General features: G+C 31.8%; 1 protein-coding gene across 1 annotated transcript; it reads right to left on the bottom strand.

Annotated features, from left to right (window-relative positions):
- Nucleotides 1-1,145: 1,145 nt before the first annotated feature.
- LOC127711459 (nuclear factor 7, brain-like) lies at nt 1,146-7,857 on the bottom strand. The gene is made up of 2 exons (XM_052217524.1): nt 7,767-7,857; nt 1,146-5,030 (listed from the first exon to the last, which is right to left on the bottom strand). Exon 2 carries the CDS (start codon nt 5,026-5,028, stop codon nt 3,958-3,960), a length of 1,071 nt encoding a protein of 356 aa, XP_052073484.1. The 5' UTR covers nt 5,029-5,030; nt 7,767-7,857; the 3' UTR covers nt 1,146-3,957.
- Between the last annotated feature and the right edge of the window lie 13,808 nt (nt 7,858-21,665).

The raw sequence follows: 21,665 nt of genomic DNA, 5'->3' as shown, positions 1-21,665 counted from the left end.
GTCATATTTCACCAGAGTTTGTTCATTTAATAAAAATATATTAGACCAAACCTAAAACATAATTGAGAAAATTGTCCCCCCTTTTTTCTTCAAATTGGAAAAGGGACATTTTTGGTATAAACCATACTTCTGTGGTACAACATAGATTATAAAGAGCAATTTATATATATTTCAGCTGGATAACTTGCTAAGCTGGTTCAAAATTGCATGTACAGTGAGATTTTGGAATTCTTATATGAGTATATACCAATTGCCTAGATTGTAAAAGGCTATCATAAGAAAACCAATAAAACTTGAAAAATCATAGAATTATTTGACCAAGAGCTATTTTTTTTACCATAAACAAGTCATTATATACATGTTTTATTGATTGCAATCCCAAATAATGCAAAAATAAGAATTTGGAGTCAAGTCTTAACTGCATGCATGTTGTGTGACCATAAAAGGCTAAAATACCTGATTATGTCAATTTAAGAGCTGAAATTTCCCATAAACAGAATTGTTCATCCAAAAAAGATGATTAAACATGTTTACTTACAACAAATATGACTTATTTTCATTGGAATAGGTACAACTTCTAAGAATTGAATTTCTGATGATTCTCTGTAATAGGAAGTACACCACTAATTCGTGGCCCCATTGCTTTCTATGTTAAATTCCTCAATTTCAAGCAGACACAGCTCTTTTGTTTCAAGTTCAAATAAAGTGACAATCATTGCATGTCAAAGCAACACTTTACGGTGTCTTGTACTGGAAAAATCAACATACCTTTAATGGCATATAAGAAAGAACTGGTTCCCGGAACTTCGGATGTACCAAAACAGGTACTTCAGATCTGACATACAGGCAAAAAGTACCCTCTTTATAAAATTTGGTGCAGTTTTTTTAATATTTAAAATTATAAGTCAAAAAGTGTTCTACAATGATCACCAGTCATTAAGCTTTCATTTGATACCAACAATACCTAAATATTCTACATATTTTGAAAGTTACACTCATGCGTAGGAACTATTTTGTGCTAAATATGTACTACTTTCTGGTATGTGCTTTCTGGCCGGGCCGAATTAGTGGTGTTACACCTGTACAAGTAATTTTTATTTACTTGAAGAAGTAATATTAATATACTTATACAAGTAAATTTATAGGATACTTATACAAGTGTAGTTTATTTACTTGTATAGGTAAATAATTTTTGGGCATAGTTATGTCCCTTAGACATTCAGATTTTTTTCACTTATATAAGTAAGAAAGTCATCCTATCTTCTTTTCTTGAATTCTTAGGACTTCTTTGCTCTAATAGAATTTTGAATTGTCTGTTCTTTGCAGATGTCTTTACTAACCATTTAAGTGTATTTTCATGGACAATGAAAATCTCGTTTGTCTGTTATTTTCAGAACATTGCTCATTTACAAGCCCCCAAGGGGCAATTTTTGAAGGCCTTGCGCAAATACTTAAAAGATCTTTGCTCAATCAGTTTCTTTGTTGAATTAATGAGATGAACATTGAACTCTAATAAAAAATTATGAGCTAACCTGGGAAAAATCATTAAAGGTATGTTTTTACATCTCAAAAATTGAGAATTTTAGTGGGATTGTAAAAAAAATTTATTAATACAAGTAAATTTTTGAGAAAATTAAGGGGAGATTATTCAAACATTATAATTAACTTATACAAGTATTTTTTTTTTACTTCTTCAAGTAAATAAAGATTACTTGTACACGTAGTACCCCTGACTGACAGTAGCAGGCTGTGTGTACAGTAACGTGTCAAAGTTGTAATATATAGTTCCTGTCTTAATATATTCAACCCCAAAAAAAAATAGAGGCATTGCGAGTTTCGTGAATCCGAGGAAAGAATCTGAATGACCTATGGTTGATAGCATTAACTAACCAATATATGCGGCGTGAATCCCTACTATATGTTTGAAATCTTGGCAAATGCCAAACCAGGGAATAAGACTGCTATGGCGGTGGTATCGATCGTTCGAAGCGTATTTCTGGGACAAATTTTACAATTCAAAACCACCCAAAATACGTGCACACGCTAAAGCGTCTCTCTTTTTATACATATCATGATTAAATTTCATACTACACACTGAATATAGTGTTGTACTATTACTTTAAAACGAGTCAAGGTCAGATGAAACTTGCCAGTCTGACATGTACACCTTACAATCATTCCACACACACAATATTGTTGGCCTATTGCAGTATCTGAGATACATGCATGTCCGCAAGTGACCACGACAACTTACCCTTTGATCACTGATCCATGAAATGAGATCGAAGTCAGGTGAAAACTGTCTGACGGACCTACGGACCTGTAGACCTTGCAAGGATCCCATATACCAAATATATCACTATAAAAATTATTTTTTGTTTGACGAAGTGTTAAACCATTTTAGCTGTAATAAAATAAGAACCATTTCATTCAATTTTGAAAACTGATACATTTACATTTTTCTAAAGCTATAATACAATTACACCAGTCAGTTTCCGCACTTGAATTTATTTCACATACAGGATCCATTTTCAAAGACGATTTTAAGAAAGGAATTGTATAAATCATGTAATTTTGGAAGCACTGAATAATAAACTTATAATTCAACGCGGGACAGGCAATCCATGTCCACCAACAGCGGGATCGACCCAGTGCTTGAAAATAAAAAAAAAAAAAACGCTTTTTAAATTTTGGTACGTTTAAAGCGCTTTTCTGGTTACTTGTACGCGTCTGACTTGTGACTCATTTATATGTGTCATTGATAAACATTTAAAACAATTTACGATTCTAACTTTACCGCACATTGCGACAAATAATGTCTCATCAGTGAAGCTCGAAGTCAAAATATTTGTATTCCGTAACCTAATAAAATAGTGAACCAAAGTTTACGAGCTAAAACAACAGTATTAAGTTTTGTCGATGTAAAAGAACTTTATCTAATTATTTTTTTCGGTCAAAGTTAATGGTCATGCAACCATAATTCTGAAGGACTTTTTTGTAAATAACGTTACCACTTTGTTCTAGTTTAAGTAAAAGCGACCATGGTTGCTGACAGTTTGAAACGTACAATTGAAACACTATTGACCGATGAAAGGGAGAAATGTAGGACAATGGGTCATCTGTTAAACGTCTTACCGATCTTAGCGTTCTTGAAGGTGATCAATCCACGAAATCTGATCGAATTTACATCACATATCATTATGACATATATAAAGACTGACTTAGCACTAAAGTATTCTTAAAATAAATTACATCTTTGTATAATAATGTACGGGGGAAAGATAATCGTTCTATAAGATTTTTCGTCATGGGCTTATATTTAGTGTTCATTTATTGTACGCAACTTCATAAAGAAATACATTTCCTGTCAACGTGACAATAAGTAGCTCTCTCCGATTGACATTATAGTGGATCGCTGCAGCTAGACTGAGTTTGTCAAATGGTTTAATTATTTCCTTGAATAACTTTCCATCGGATGAAACCGCAAACACATTTTTTGAGTGAAAGCCACAAACAAAGAGAATATTTGAACCATCTGATGTAACTCCATATGGTAAATTCATGCCATCATTCTGAAATTCCCATAAGTTGTTGCCTTGAATATCCCGACAACAGACTTTATTATTTAGCCTATCAACATAATACAGTTTCTCGCTGATACAAACCATCGAATGGTACCATCTTTCTGAAAGTTCAATAGAAATAGATTTATCTGTTTCTTCTGAAAGATCTACAATTGCAAATCCTTTTCCTACATGTTCAACTATTAATTTGTTATCACAACATACAGCAATGGATCCTATTCTTGTATCCTGCTTGAATGTTTTAGTCACTTCCCCACTTCTTAATTCGAGTACATTGACTTTGTAATCAGTTGTCATGGCTATGTTCTTTTCGTCGATTATAGTGAATCTTATAGGTATAAAGGGTACATCATATGTCCGTTTTAAGTTACCATTAGGATAGTGCATCAATAAGCATTTGTTTTTTTCGATCGGAGAACAACAGGTCGCCATTATTAAATATTCCACAATCCAAAATTTCGTGGTTTTTATCTTTTTTGGGTAAATCCACCTTGATTTTTTCTTTCAAAATTATCATATCTATTTTTGCAGATATACATCCTGCACCCATTAACTGTGCTTCGCGAGTTTTTCGTACTTTCAGCAGTGTTTTAGTCGGCAATTGTTTGCCATCAATATTATCAATAGTAGTGAAACTATTTTTTATTGATTGGATATTTATTAGAACAACTGACACCTCGGTCCAGTTGAACGACTCATTTTCAAACAAATGTTGCAAATCTGTTTCTTTCTTATGTGCCCATTGTTCTAGTTCACGTATAGCTATAAAAGTCTGGAAATTTGATGCAATAGTTTTAATACTGTTAACATTTTCTTGCATTTCATCAACCGTAATTTTGCGCGCTTCGAGATCAGTCAGCACCTGTCTTATCTGACGATCTTTTGCAACAAAAGCTTGATGCAATTTATTTGTAAGATCACGTTCTAAGGAATCGATATAAGAGTTGATAGTTTCCCTAGCAGTCTTGATTTCTTCTTCACACTGTGCTTTTTGTTTCACTAGCTCCTGCAGATTCGCACTACGATCATCAATATATTTTTCTATATTTGCTAATAAATCTGCCAAAGATACTTCAAGATCAACAAAAGCAGAAGAATCCTTTATATTCTTAACAATGTTTTTTACTGGGGTTAACTTGCGGCAACTTTTGTGTGTATTGTATAAACATTCGGCACAACAAGGTACTTCATGATCGCCACAGAATAAAACAAATCTTTCGTCATGTTCTACACAGTTAGTTTTAATTTCTTGGACAAATTTCGGAAGTTTAAGAATATTTTCAATGCCAATTGTTTCATGCTTCTTTGTTGCCTTTGCTACATCATGGTGTATTTTGCATTTATCGCAAAAATTCTCTTCACACTCAGGACACCACACGTTGGCGGGCGTGGTAATGTGCTGACTGATGCAAATGTCACAGAACTGTCGTCCACTTGTAGCCATATCTAGAAATAAAATGTCAGACTATTTGTTTTATACATGTGGAGAATTCCCAGTTTACTATCAAATGCAATAAAGCTATAGCACATAAAGACGCCTATATTTATACATGCTTTGATTGATTATCGGGTGTAATCTTACTTTCAGCTGACCAATGTTTTATATATAGAAAAATGTAAAAGGTAGCATACATCACTCAATTAAATTTTAGGCGAAAGGGAACGATATATGTTTTGTAAAGGGGGAGACAGGGTAACTATTTTCAGATCGAATATTCACTTTAAAATTTAGCAAGCAGTAATTATTTTTCATTTTTGTGAATTGATTTTCAATTGTGTACACATTAATATGCTGCATTTTATTGGGTAAAACATTCGGTTAAATTTGGTGTGGGGTGGTTCATTTATTTCAATTTATAACCATGCAAAAATATTCATTTCAAAAATATCCCTCTCTCCCTTCCGAATATCGAATAGTTAACCCAAAACTGTGGCCCGTCATGATGAATAACAATATTCAGGGCAATGTTTGTTCAAATCTGACTTATCATGCTTATCGTCATAATTCATTTATATATTTTCTAATATCAGGCCATCATGTACTAAATCAGTTATCATGTTCTTACAGTAATCTTGGCTGATTTGCGTTTTTTTAAAGAAGTTTCAACTGTTGCTTAAATTGGTATTCTTTTTCTAATACCAACGGTGTTCATTTTGAGAAGAACCTGCGTGAAAAGTGTAAACGAGTGATTGATTGTTGGTTGCTTAGCGTCCACAAATTGTAAACGAGAGTCATTAATTAATCCTTTGTTTTTAATTTGTCCTTGAACGGTGTAAACTGGTATGATAAAAGCCTTTACTTGGTCACTGAAATTGTAAAATTAGAAAAAAAAAAACAATTGAGTCCATTCAAAGATCTATAAACTATGCAATCGTAAACACAGCGAAATTGACACGTGTCATCGAAAATGTCATTTTACACCCACAGCCTTCCCAATGGAATACTCAGTATACACACATTACCATAGTTCTACATCAGTCAGGGCATTACTTAAACAAGTAACTTTCGTAATTAACTTTACAAGTTATGTTGAAAACGAGGCTGTTCAGAATATTACTTATATATTTAACTTTTGTAAATATTATTTTTAAAGGTGTCCATTAGTTCAGATTTTACTAGCTATAACAAATGTTCATAAACTTCTATTTTTTTAAACATAAAAACTATTCCTTCGGAAACACTAAGTGTCCTTCTGGCGCACTTATAATTCATATTCACGATTCTGGGTCAAAGATTGGTCTCTATAAAAATGTCAGTTTTCGTTAAAAAAAAACTTAAAGGTAGACAGATATAAAAAGATAGAAACTTGTGATCTAATTAAGACTAGAAATAAATTATAATTTGTAACCCCAAAAATTACACATGTTCCTGAAATAATTGTTATTACTAAATTAATTTGTTCAAAGATGTATAACAATAACTTATACAAGCACTATATTTGTCATTATTTTTAAAAAACCTATTATTTTTATACTCTTCTCTTTAAAAAAATCTTAATTTTATTTAATGAGTGTTGTAAAAGTTCATAAAAACTATATTTAGTCCATTCTTTCAATAGAAATTTAAGATAACTCCACTGAGTAATCTAATAATTTTTAAAAACAAAAAATACCTATTTAAGTAACGAAAAAAAAAAGATAATTGTCTAAGTAACGACCCTGGCTGTACATAAAATACATCTTGAAGCAAAATATTCCTAGAGGCACACAAAATAAAGTTTCCAATAAGGGAAATGATCCTATGGGTACCATTTATAAACACTATCATCATTCGATTAGCTGGTGTTTTACTTAATGTAAACCAGTCAATAAATTCTTTGAATTCATCTTCTAATGTAGATATTAGTATGTCAAAATCAGGATTACAAAATGATAACGTGTTGAGCTCCACCTAGTTATATAATATGATACGTTTAATAAAATAAAAATAATCCTTCATCTAAACGTTGAACAAAAGATGTGCAAGAATAGAACATTCTGTCACACCTACATGGATATCAGCCCAACTTTTATTCGCAGTTTACTATTTAAGACGGATTTTAAACGGGACACTGATTAAGAATATAAACGATAGTTTGTAAAAAAACAAATTTCAAGAGATTAACTATAAGATTAGATACGTCCGTTTGAACTGTTGCTGTCTTAGTGTCTAATGATTATTAGCAAGGACCTCAGTACATAAAATTGTGTGGTCTGATATCCATGATCTCGTCTAAATTAACATAAATATGGTTTTAAAAATTGGGTCGAAAAAAATCTGACAGTTTTTAAAACCTTGAATTATAACTTAGAAAAAAAGTGGTAGACATAGTAGTGTAGTATTGGTTTTTATTAATTTACATTTACGTTCTTTTTTTAACCTCAACGGGCTTCCGTATTGATAAGAACACAAACAAAATCACAATATTTAAAGAAATTATTTCATCAATTTATTTCAATCGACAACAAATAGAAAGAAAGATTAATCATTATTGAATTCTAAGCATGTTAAGACGATGTTTATGTATTTTATTATTATATTTGCCATATCAATCAAGAGTCAGAAACAATGGACAAATCGTTCAAACAGAAAGTTGATAAAAACATTGATACCATACGTTAGTGTACAACTATCATACTCGATTGATGTCTTTATGTCCTGATATAATACGAAACACATATGATTTGGTCAAATTGTCTTACCTTGCGCTAAACTTGCAGTTTAGTTTCTCATCTGCTAGACCAGGGATTGTAAATGAAATATCAACAAATTGTCGTCACAGTCACATGATTGAAGATAGACTTTATCATGTTTATATGGAAATCTAAAATAACAAAATCCGTTTGTTTTCTGGTCTGATCTTTTACTCGTACTTCAAGGTAGGCTACTTTTGAATTTAAAAAACTAACTGCTACCAATTAAAATTGAGAATGGAAATGGGGAATGTGTCAAAGAGACAACAACCCGACCATAGAACAGACAACAGCAGAAGGTCACCAACAGGTCTTCAATGCAGCGAGAATTGTCTATGTTCACATGATTGAGGAAGTACATGTAGCTATGCAGCTTATTTGCCAAATTAAATAAAGTGTGGGAAACGCGTGGATCTATATCGTTATTCAAAATTGATTAAACCTTTTCGTAACTTTAAGTAGTCTCAGAGTAAACCTTTATAATATTTATGTATTAAAGTAAATGTACTTCGAGGCAGTGCATGTTTCTTGATCAATACTTGTGTTTTATGTTGACAGTGTAAAGATGCATGTAATTTTGTAATTTTGTAATTTCTCATTATCATTATAATTTAATTTGCTATATAAACAGAAGTGGGGACCGGACATCATGCAAATCGGTGCACTTCTTTTGTGCCAACTGACATTTCATTTGCGCAAAAAAAAAGAAGTTTCATTTGCGCCACAAACCATATTTTATTTGCGCCAAAATAAAACATTTCATTTGCGCCATTAATACAGGTTAATACATGTAAACAGTATACACATATATTTATTCAAATGAGACTTTCGATAATAACTTACAAAGACATGTTTTTGTATGCATACTATACAATTATGGCCCGTAGAAAAGATTAATATCCAAAATTGTCAACTCGAGAAGGTTATCTAACTGAGGGCACATCCCATCGCTTCTAATAGGCCACAACTGTTTTATTATACCGAACTAACAGTGGGAAGGCCAATTTCAACCATTGAAAGCACTATTCACTGAAGTTAAACCAAAAGTTTGTTCTAGCACATGACTTGTAAGCAACGGTCCGAAAGTACTCATATACAATAAAATAATAAAAAAAAAATGAGAATGGAAATGGGGAATGTGTCAAAGAGACAACAACCCGACCAAAGACCAAAAAACAGCCGAAGGCCACCAATGGGTCTTCAACACAGCGAGAAAATCCCGCACCGGAGGCGAGCTTCAGCTGGCCCCTAAACGAAAAAATGTGTACTAGTTTAGTAATAATGTACACTAGATATGGCAATGACTATTTTAGCTTTTCCGTTATATGTTACCTGTAACATGTCGCAAATGTAGTTTTTTTTATTTTTTGGCGTAAATAAAATATAACCTTGTCGCGCAAATGAAAGATTGGATTTTGTAAAAATTGGCGCAAATGCAATGCGCCAATGAAACTACTATTATCGCATGTCAAAACATTAAATACTTTACCCACTGCAAACCAATCTACACCTTCCCTTTTAGAAAAAAAAAAACAAAACTCAACCTCTTCCTTGATCCGTCACTGTTGTGAAAGCTAAACAACTAATTGCGCTCTTGTAACTATATAACTATCAGTGGCTTGTATTTTTTTTTTATAACTGGTTACGTTTAAATATCATAATTAACTATGGAGAAATACATGAAATTGTAAAGGTTCAACACATTCGTGGTGAAAATATTACAGCACATCATAGCACATGGGCCCCTAAACAGTAAAAGCAACGTAAACAGAACAAGGCAGATGTTTGTTCTCTTATTCATATGAAGCCGGCTATATTCAGGAACTTCTTAGGAAGAAAGAAAAGAAGTTAGCAGTATCATTTAACTTTACTTTCCGCTATACATGCTATATAAACGATGCTCTCTCACTAAATAATTCAAAATTTGGTAACTATGTTGAATGCATCTATCCCATCGAAATATACAGATATAAAGTCTGCCTCATACATTGACTTACATCTAGAAATTGAATATGAGGGTCGGTTGAAAACAAAAACTATGCAACTAAAGTGATAATTACAGCTTCTCAATTGTGAACTTTCCATTTTTAAGTAGCAACATTGCAGCTGCGCCTGCATACAGAGCATATATCTCCCAGTTGATAATATATTCACGAGCTTGTATCTCCGATAATGATTTCCTTAATAGAGGATTGCTGCACACAAGGAAAGTTTTAAACCAAGAGTTCCAAGTGGTGAAGTAAAAGTCATCCCTTCGTAAACTTTACGGACGTCATCACGAGATGGTTGACCGTGATGGAATATCCGTTTCATAGATGATAGTTTATATGTTCCACTTGTCTAAACTTCAAACGGAGCACCTAAAATCACCTCAAGGTTTTGGTGGGGTTCATGTTGCTCAGTCTTTAGTGTTTTTTGTTCTGTTTTGTGTATTGTTGGATTTCTTTTTTCTTTATTATAGCCATGGCGATGTTTGTTTTTTTACTTACGAGTTTGAATGTCCCTATGGTATTTTTCGCCTCTCTTTTGTTGTCATCAAAACTTATTCAATAATGTATAGCAATTTATTTCAGTGCAAATTAAAATTTGGAAACAGTTAGAAATAAGCATTCCAGGAGAAGCCCTGAATCAAATGTGTATTAATTATCAATTAAGTAGTAGCAAGACATGATGATGTAGTATTCTCTTTCGATTTCTGCATTTATTATCTTTTAACAATGAAGATGTTTTTTTTCTTCATTGTTTCAATCGACACTTGTTTCATTTTGATTTTGTTCATCTTCGTCGGTCACATGATTAAGAGTTTGTAAGGAGTTTAAATTAAATCCTCACTAGGTCTAATAAAACATATTTAAGAAAGCAATAGAAAGTGTATTTGTCATAAGAAGGAAAAATCTTTTACGAAAATAATTTAAAAATTGTAGAACCTAAACCTCCTGAACTAAAAAATAAAATAGAAATAACAGATATTGAATTGGCTTTTTTTTTTTATTCATAAACATTTTAGCAAGACCTATGAAACCAACATTATCGTCTCTTCCTGAGCATCCATTCGTCGGTGATAACATAACGTTTACATGTAATGCGATACAAACCTGGCCTGCAGGATATATTACTTCCAAACTGTCATACCATTTTTGGGGAGAGACTGATAGCGATCTGTTAACAATACACACACTTACTGAGTTGGATAAAGGAAAAGACATATCCTGTCAGTACACTGATGAATATGGAGAAGTATCTAACATGAGTGGTACTATTACATTGGATCCTTACTGTAAGTATGGTCATAGTAGAATGAATGTGTTTGCTAACTCTAATGTACTAGACAAGAGTTTCAGTTTATTTTTCAAGTTTGATATACATAAATTAAAAAAAAAAAAAATAGCGAAACATCTCAGTTGTGGTTTTATGAGCAATTTCGTTACAACGCACAACGAATTCATGAAGCAAGAGAAACCACAACATGAAAAAACAGAACAAAAGTAGGTAAGATTTAAAAAACGGAAAAAATACAGGTTTTGATATGATCCGAAATGAATATATTAATCCACCATTCTTTTTATGATGCCTTTTTACCTTACATTATTTGAAAAAAAAAACATTTTAAAGCTTTTCTTGAAGTTTTAAATCATGTTAATATTTCGTTTTACACAAATATGGGGGACCCTTTTAAATCCTGATGCATATAGATGAACTACCTTGGTTACTTCCATTGGAACGTTATTTACGGCATACTATTGATAAACTTTCAAAATATTCAGACTTCGTTGAAATGATACATGTATCTAAGGCAAAATATGTCTTCAGGTATAAGGCTATTCCGCTCAAAATAATATCTTTTGTCTAATTGTGCTTATAGATCTGCTCACTCTTCCGGAGCACCTGAGATCACCCCAGTATTTGGTGGGATTCGTGTTGCTCAGTCTTTAGCTTTCCGTGTGGTGTTTTGTGTGTTGTTGTTTGTCTTTTGGTCTTTTTCTTTTTTTAGCCATGGCATTGTCAGTTTTATTTTCGTTTGAATTACTTTGGTATTTTCTCCTCTATTTTTCTACAAAAAGGAAATCGTAGATACAAATTCCTTGTTTTAGGTCATGAAAAATCTTTCTTTGTGTAGAAATGTTTTCATACTATCAGAAATCAAAAATGTGTACAGAGTATCTTCAAAGACCAAAAGCAAAGCATCTCGCAAAGTTCTTTTTTTTTCAATTTCAGTTTCATTGGTAATGTCCAGTCACTCAATATAAAAACAATATCGAGTGGTCTTCAATAGTGATCAAACCCATACCGTTAGTACCTTTTAAAAAGATTCCGAAGGACAAAAGAAACAATTCAAACCAGCATTTCATTTAGTACTTGCATCTCATTTATCCAAGTGCACTTGAGATTAAGGATAATACTTAACTAGAAGATCTGCTTTATCATGTTTATATTATCACCGTTTCCTCTTTATTAAATCAGATGGACGACTTTCAACAATCAATTTCATATTCATCAACAGTTACAAATACTCATTACATAACGTAAACATATCTCAATTAGTACATTAACAAGGACTATGCTCATGACATGAGCACACCATAAAAGTATTTGGTAAGGAAAGTTACTGAAATCGACATTACACAAGTTTTACTTTCACCATCACTTTCAATAATTGATTTACCGAAACCTTAGATTCAATTCAGGATATTGCATGCATAGAAGAAGACTCTTACCCTGTCGCAACCAGTCTCTCTCGCTTTTGGGGTTCCTGCGGTTTCTTTGTATATTTTATTTATTATCCGTGTGTCTTCTTAGTGGATTAAGAACATAGGTCACTACTGTTGTTTTTAAAGACATTGTTGAAAAATAGATAAATGTTATTACTACGTGTAGCCTTCATATTGACAATGTTTTAGACATTGTATAATAATCAAAACATCTACTACTGTAAATAGTGTGTTGCATCTGACTTCTTCTTCTTCTTCTTCTTTTCCGTATCTTCCTTCTGCTAATGAGGAGCACATCCAAACGGATTTTTTAAAAATTTTGGCTGATAACTGACTTAAAAGGAAGTTTAATGCAGTATTCTTTTTCTCAATCTGTAGTTTGCCTTGAATTGTATTGGTGACTTACGTTAAAAGATTATAACTTAGTTGGTCATCAACCTTTAAATGTAGCTAATATATCCAGAAATGAAGCTGTTGTTTATATGATAGATAATGAAATTTCAGGGATTGGACGTTCGCATGGCGAAATTTAAGTAAATCTACTTAAAATTTTTTTGCATTTTACGCTATTTTAAAGTCCAACACATATTGAATTCTATGTCCCGAACTGAATCATATGTGTTATCTTTTCATGGTTATTTAATTTATTATACATCAAAACTGATATCATGAAGAATTCTGGCCTTTTTGAAGACAGCAGTCTTGCTCAATTAAGAAAACTTAAATTAAGGTTATTCATCTGCTTTCGATTATGTTCATATCTGTGCTCTTACTTACAGCCATAAATGTCAAAATTATCAACGAGCAGTGATTCTTCAATAAAACGTTTTTACGCTTTTTGAAGCTGTCAGACATCTACTTTTTATGTAATGATACTTTTAAATACGAATGGGGTTTACTTCGCAAAAAAACGTCTTGTTCTCTTTAAATTCACAAAACAAAAGCATCATTTCAATCAAGTCAGCAATACTACAAAATACATGTATATTTCATAAAATTTATTTATTATATTAAAGTATTGTATAATATTTTCAGATTCTCCTAAAATAAAAGAAATCTGGTTGTACAATACAAGTCAGCTCCACATATCGAGTACTCCTCACACCTTCAATTTCAGCGAAGACGTAAATTTAGTGATTACGCTACGAATTGAAAGTAATCCACCGAATCCGAAAATAATGTTTAACTCTTCTTCTTTGGAGATTCAACATTCAAACAAAGGCAACAGGCATGTTGATTACCAGTCTATACTACCCTCTCTTAAGTGTGAAGATTCAGGGGAATTTACAATACGGGCTATTAATGGGATAGCAAACGGAGATACCAGAAAGGTCAACTTAACAATACTCTGTAAGTATAGTCACAGCAGTATATGTTAGAAAAACAGTCAAAATATATAAAAGAAGTAGACCATTCTTTTTTTGTTAAATTGATAAGTTTATATCTATGGTAACGGTACAAGAGAAAGACTCAAAACACATGGAGATCAATATGATTCTAAATTAAATTTCCCCAAAATACCAAAAGAGAATTAACTGTACACAACCCATAACATATAAATCTAGAATCTGAGCAACACGAAACCCACCAAAAAAACGGAGGTGATCTCAGGTGCTACGGAAGGGTAAGCAGATCCTGCTTCACATATGGCAGACCACGTGTTGCTCATGTGAGTACAAACCCGGTAATAATTCTACTTTGGTAGATCACATTCGGGGAAAAAGGAAAAAGGAAAGGATACAAAAATACCAAATAGATTGGACAGTACAACAAACCACACCAACACATGAGCCCTAAAACTTTACTCAGTACTCAGAGTACAACATTTGTGCTCGAAACACTAAATCCAGTATTGTGATTGGTTGATGTCGGAGTATTAGTGGGATAATTGTATTCGAAACTTTAATGACTGCAAAGTGTTTTGAGATACAAATCATTCATCAAATGGCAAGGTATGAAGTGAAATCACAAAAATACCGAACTCAGAGGAAAATTCAAAACGGAAAGTCCCTAATCAAATGGCAAAATCAAAAGCTCAAACACATCAAACGAATGGACAACAACTGTCATATTCCTAACTTGGTACAGGCATTATCTTATGTAGAAAATGGTGGATTGAACATGGTTTTTTTATAGCTAGCTAAACCTCTCACTTGTATGACAGTCGCATCAAATTCCATTATATTGACAACGATGCGTGAACAAAACAAACAGACATAATAGGTAAAGATGTCAATAACACAGCAGTCAACATTGAGTTTTACAATCCTAATCACAAAAATAAACATACAAACATGTAACAAAGAAGCACAAAAATATCTCCAATAATAAGAGTATTATAACATTAAAATGCAAAAGTAAAAACAGACAATGTAATACATGTAATACAAGCAACATGTTCAGTTTGTGAATTAAAGAATAAATTTTACATTTTTTTTTAGAACTTAAAGTGTAAACAAAATGAAGTTCTGTTTAAGTATAGTGTTTATGGGTCCTGATATTTTCGAGTATATGACGTTTATGGTTGATATATAAAATTAAGGAGATATGATATGAGACAACTATCCACAAGATTGCATATGTAGTAACAACTGATCAGTGTGCGGCTTTCAGCAATGAGAAAACCCCATACCGAATAGTCGGCTATAAAATGTCTAGACAAGAAAACGTAGGACATAATTTATAGAAGAAAAAACAATACGAAATTCTTTTTTTAAATACGATAGACATGAACCAATGACGTCCACTGAACTACAAGGTCCTGACTTGGGTCAGGCACATAAGGAATGTGACTTGGTTACACTTGTTTATGAGGGCCCAACCCTCCCCTAACTTTTTACATTAGAATACCAGCGCATCATAAGAACAAACTGTAAACATAAGTTCCAGATGGCTCAATAACAAAACTCAATAGGTACGAGCTAAAAAAAGATAACGTTAAACAATAGACACAAAGAACCGATATAAAAAATACTTGCAGTCACCGTAAGGGTTGTTGAAACCAATTAAACTAGTAGATAAATCATGTTCTCCAAGACTAAAGTATCAATCAGTATACATTAAAAATAAATATAAAGGCACACCACACAAGCACGGGGACACATTTTACTTCATCGCATGAAGCGCGTTTTTACATTTATATATTTTTTTTCAAATCATTGGTTTGATCTTCAAGGACCCAACGATGTAAAAGAAATTGAATATACAATTATTGAAATAATTGTAAATGAACCCAATTTTATTTTGATAAATCCAAAATATATAATAAAACAAAATAACATATAGCGGGAAGACCCATTGGTGGCCTGCGGCTGTTATCTGCTCTATTGTCGGGTTGTTGTATCTTTGACATATTCCCCATTTCCAATCTCATTTTTATTTGTTGTTTGATTGTGTAATTTTCATTCTTCGATAACCTTTTGCTGCTGATAACTGGGCCAATATCTTTAATTGTTTTTCCATAGGCGGTAATGGTAAAGTTTTTTCTTGTAGCTCAGTCCATATCGTAAACTTGGATATGTATGATAGTTCCTTTCGAAACTGTGACATTTTCACATATGTTGTTAAATTTTCGGGGTACGAAGTGAGATTACCTTTTCCGTAAATTAGCATACCCCGAACATCCTTTCATGATGCGGCTCCATGTGGTAAAAAATTCCCTTTTTTAACACAATAAGTTCTTTGAAAATTTAATAGCTCCATAGTTTTCACACATTTATATTAATAATCGTACACATTTTAAATAAGTACGATTTTGAGAAAACTCGCAGTTACTGAAAGCTATGTAAAAGCCAAAAACAATTATTAATAAAAAAAAACCAGAGACTAAAATCAACTAAAACACATCCTAGGGATTTAGTAATTGACGCCATGGACAGTTAAAGAAGACATGACCTGTGTAATGCAAAAACAAAGTATCGACAGGCAGGGTGGTAAGGATTTAACATTATAATAAATATATGTTCTGTAATATATAGATAAAGCTATCGCTTTATATAAAAATTACCGTGGGTGTGTATTTATACAAAATAAAAAACAAATTTAGTTATGTTTTAATTTGTTGATGATAAATCGATATATAGTTCATATTCCCGTTCTTTATAGCTAATGTACTTAATCCATAATATAGGAAACATCACCAGACTATACTTTTAAGGTTGCTTGATGATAGATTGTGTAATATAGGAGAAACATCATACTCTACAAGTTTCCTTTGTCTTCTTCAAAACTTTAAGATTACATTAACGTCTGATGTATCGCAACATCATGATATTATAAATGAAAATTACTTTTACCAATAATAACACCACACAACTCTTTATTTTGCATGACTTATACCAAATTTCTAGCGTACAGATCGTCAGGTGTATCGACAATATACTTTTTGAGTATGGTATGAATGATAATTTATACTTTTGTGCACCACTACTTGGCGAATCGTTTTGAACCCAAATGAAGCAAAATTCTTACAGAACCTTTCAAGAGTCAAACAAATATGGCGTCTTACAAATTTCTTCAATTTTACTTTCAAATATATAAATGATGTTCTGTCATTCAATAACCAACATTTAAGTGATTGTTTGCAAGTGAACTTGGGTTTAAATATACTTCCTAAACGAGAAGATGCGCTTCATATTTTGATATGTTTGTTTAGATATTGACACCGATGGACAACTTCAAACTTAAATCTGTAACAAACGTGATGATATAAAGATTGTCATTGTAAACTTCCCTTCCCCTTTCTCAAATGTACCATAACTTCTGCAGCCATAATATGGCGTTTACATATTTTAATCAACACTTTGCGCTCATGAATGTTTACACTATGCAAATGGCATTACAAATGGTGTGCTCCTGACACAAAACCTGTTCCAAAAGAGTTATCAAAAATACAGATCTAGACTGAAATCAACGTTACTTTTAAGTTTTACGGTCACAATCACAAATAGGTTGAGCAGTACAGTACGATATGTCCATGTCTTAACAGACGAGCAACATGGTTTTTTTAGATTTGAACATTTGTAAATTACGAATGACTTTAATGTAACATTTTCTTATCGTTGAACAGCTAGTTTAGAGTCCTGATCAGTTTTAAAGGAATATATTTGTTATTTCCTTCTGGGTAGAGTGACCAATCGTCTATATTTTTTCTTTCAATATTGAAACAATATAAACATGTCTTTTAACAGTAAGATATCTGATACAAATGATCACTCTGAAATAACAACTGGTGTGGATGGATACATAGATATAGGTCATTTGAGATGGAGTGAGTGAAAAATTACAAGTCTATCTTACTTTTTTTTTATATTAGAGTCGACCTCATCAGCGATATATATCAAATTGTTATTCATGAATATATGGTATGATTGCCAAGAGACAACAGTTCAAAGGCTTCAAATGAGGCAAATGTAAGTAACTATAGGTAACTACACGTCCTTCAATAATGAATACAAACCATATCGTATAGTCAGATATAAAAAGACTCGATATGACAAACTGCGAAAAAACTATGAACAAATCAATAAACGAAAAACAAATATGACAGACAACGGCTAACAATAGACACTGAATAACAGGCTCCCGACTTTTGACAGTTAAATTTATAATGAGACGGGGTTAAACATGTTTTATAGTGCTCAATTATCTCTCAAACAGTTTTGTAACATTCTATGTTCAATGATAAATTATATAATGTATAATAAATTTTTAGATATATCTAATGATTATTTAAAAGTCACATATTGAAAATAAATTAGAAATTAATAGAAGGATAACTAATTAGCCCTTTTACAAGACAAAAATCTGAAGATACTTGCAAAGCGGATTGTATTGGTAACGTCGACTACAAAGCAGCCACCAATGTTGTGGTGGTATGACTTAAATACTACATGGACGTTCTTAAGGATGAAATTATAAATTCTTCTACATTTGGGTTCGTGCACCCCATAAAAGTCAAATGGTCAACAATCATATTGTTGCTACACCTGAACTCAAGACCTAATATGAACATTGATGGTCCATGCTATGTATTGGCTATCTAAACAAAACAATAAACTGTCAAATGTAGTTTTATTTCTGCCTCCATTAATAAGTATTCAATAACTAAGATTTCAGTGCTTTAAACTATTTCTTCTTCTATGAAAGAACTTATCATTAACTTCTGTAATCAAGCATATACAAATAATGGTATCAATTCTTTGGCAATTTTAGATACATAACTTGTTTTGATGGTCATTCGTTTCGGTAGAAAGATTTAACTGTTGAACGTCTTACTCTACACTTCTACACAATCTTATATCATTTCAATGTTTATTTGAAACATCTGTTTTTGCGGCAATATAAAGCTTTCTTTCGGCATCAATCGGTATATATTCTAGATATAATTACAAGAGGTTTAATGGGTTTGATTAAAGCTGCCAATCTTCCACTTGGCAACATATATTTACGATTCTGCATTGAAGTTTATCGACAGGTTTAAGGTATTCCCATGGGCACTAATTGCGCCCAATGAATAGCAGACTTGTTCCTGTATTTGTATGAATCACATTTTATGTTAATTTTAGAAAATAAAATCGTCTATATTTCATTTTCACAATATTGTTGGATGATCAAGAATTCTTTAAATATTGTTCCCAATGGATTTAATTTTAATATTTCTGATATAAACATTATTAAGTGCATTTTCCTAGATTCAGTTATTACATTTTCACACGGATATCTGTTACAGTAGTAATATTTACGACAAAAAGGAATTTAAAGATTTGACTGCTCCTGTAGTTTACTTGGTATTTACGGGATATTACATCCTAATTTATTAAAGTGATGATGTTTTAAATTTGTTAATTGATAACTAATCAATATTCATTCTATCTTGGATATAATATTTTATTAGTTTTGATTTTCAGTAACTGCAAGACTCATCCGATCTATCTTGTATGATTTTGTTAATTGTTTTTATGCTTTATATTGATCTTATGAGTCAAGTTCTGTTCAACATGGCTGACACGGCTTAAAATATAACATAGGAGTAAAATTAATGTTTGGTCTTTTATCTTGAATACTGCTATAATAAGAAAATATGTCGGGTCAATTTTTTTTTTAGAATGATGAGATCTGCATATGGCCTGTTACTTCAAACTGTCAGACGGATTCTCATAGGAGTCATTGCCCTTTAAATTATTGTTTATATATTTGCCTCATATTTGTAAAACTGTAATAGATAGAGAGAAATATTTATACCAAATAAAAGACAAGCTTTACAAAGAGGTCTCCATCGTGAAAATCGCCAGACAACTCCTCATTGAAACTATTGCCCGTTAATGACGATTTTTACCATTTGTTTGCAATTTTGCCTATTATCTTAAACTGTTGTAGATGGATAGAAACCTAAATCATCAAAAGTGATCAACCAGACAAGACCTACAAATAAGTTTTAGATTCTTAAAGAACCTTTAGAGTTTTTGCCCTTTATAATGAATTTTACTATTTGTTTTTGCTTTTTTGCTTATGACGATTTTAAACAATATTTTATGTTTTTGCCTTCTATATTCAAAAACGTAAAAAAGATAGATAGACACTTTAAACATCGACATGATCAGCAAAAAAAATCAAATAAGTTACATTTTACTGAAATTTTTTGGTTTACTCTGTAATGCAGTGATCGCCTTAATTGATATTTGTATTGTGGTTTTGGTGATATGGGCAAAAACTAATGAAAATCGAGAGAAATCTTGTACAGAAAAAAATTATCAGCAATAAAAAATCAACAAACTAAAACTTTTTGTTATGAGTTGGAACGAGTCCATTGTTGAGAATGCTCATTGACCTATGTGAGCGACATAACTTAATTTGAGCCTCTAGTAAAAAAAAATTATTTCTCTAATGTTCCCTTTCATCATTCCAGAGTAGGTGGTTTTATCCGTGAAAATGTACATTTTTCACATTTGCGCACAAACTCCAGTATCTCTAGATATCTAGCTTCATCCGTTTACACTGTTGGTGATATAAATTAAAGGAAGCTCCTTTTTTATTTAGAAAATTCTCTGGTTTGTCGATCCATTACTTTAACTGTATAATTTAAGTAAACTTTCCCACATATTACCAAAACTTCAGTAAGCTTTGCTTGATAACCAAGAAATTTTACACACATGTTGCAAATGGTCGACGAAGTATATCTTTACTTTTTTTCATTTGTTTTATATTGTAATATTTTAGGTTCCAAATTTTGTGCATTAAAAACATGTATTTCGTAGATATTTGGTTTCGTGGGTTTTAGCAAATTTTTCATCAAGGTAACATATTTTTACCGATGTTCACCTCTCATAAATTTGTTCAGAGAGATACATCAAGGTATCATATAATGATGATTTTTTTAGGGGAGGGGGGGGGGGGGGGGGGGGGTTGGAATTCCAAAGGTACAAGACCGGGTGTGTCGACAGGGTTTATTAAATTTATACTTCGTTGTTCATTTTGAATTTAATAGTTCATTCGTATTATAAAAATCCAAGAAATTATGTACTCAGTGAATAATAAAGGATCAAAGGTTTACGTGTCAAAATTCAATGAAATATTTGTTTTTACTCGTTGTCTTTAAATTTTATAGTCAAAAAATAATATATTAACACATCAAATCATCTTTTTGGGGTAAAAATATGATTATCTACAGATTTGACTGAATGTATTTAAAATGCAACTATTTAAAAATGTTAAAATTTAGAGTAGGACATAATTCATGATTAATGTCCTCTGTGTCTACAGATTCATCGTTAATCTACATTATACCGACAAAGTAAAACAGAGTTACTATCTAAGACAGTGACTTTGTTGTCGTGTAAATATTAGGGTGATGATTTTCGCGTAGAGCAATCTGAAAAATTTTAAAGTAATGAAATGGTACAGAATATTACAAAAGAAACACTTAAAATTTGAAGTATGCCAGAAAAATACATTTAATATGTAAATAGATGCAATGCGTTGCCTATAATAAAATGCTTATCGAAAATTCAATGTGTATATTTAAAAGATCGTCATATGAAAATGACATTCTTAGACAATGAAACTCTGTATACTTAATGCCCATTGCTGGGTTGAATCGATATCATGCATCTTATTATATAATGACTGTTGATGTGTTGTCCTTTGATAAATATTTAGAGACTTGACATTTAACTTAAACATAATTTGTACTTTATGTTAG

The sequence above is a fragment of the Mytilus californianus genome, unplaced genomic scaffold, assembly GCF_021869535.1.
Source record: "Mytilus californianus isolate M0D057914Y unplaced genomic scaffold, xbMytCali1.0.p SCAF_8, whole genome shotgun sequence".
Lineage (NCBI taxonomy): Eukaryota > Metazoa > Mollusca > Bivalvia > Mytilida > Mytilidae > Mytilus > Mytilus californianus.
This window is presented reverse-complemented; position numbering and strand designations above follow the sequence as displayed.

What these genes read in the sequence shown, in the direction of transcription:
- LOC127711459 (XM_052217524.1), bottom strand. Translation starts at nt 5,028, where the DNA reads ATGGCTACAAGTGGACGACAGTTCTGTGACATTTGCATCAGTCAGCAC.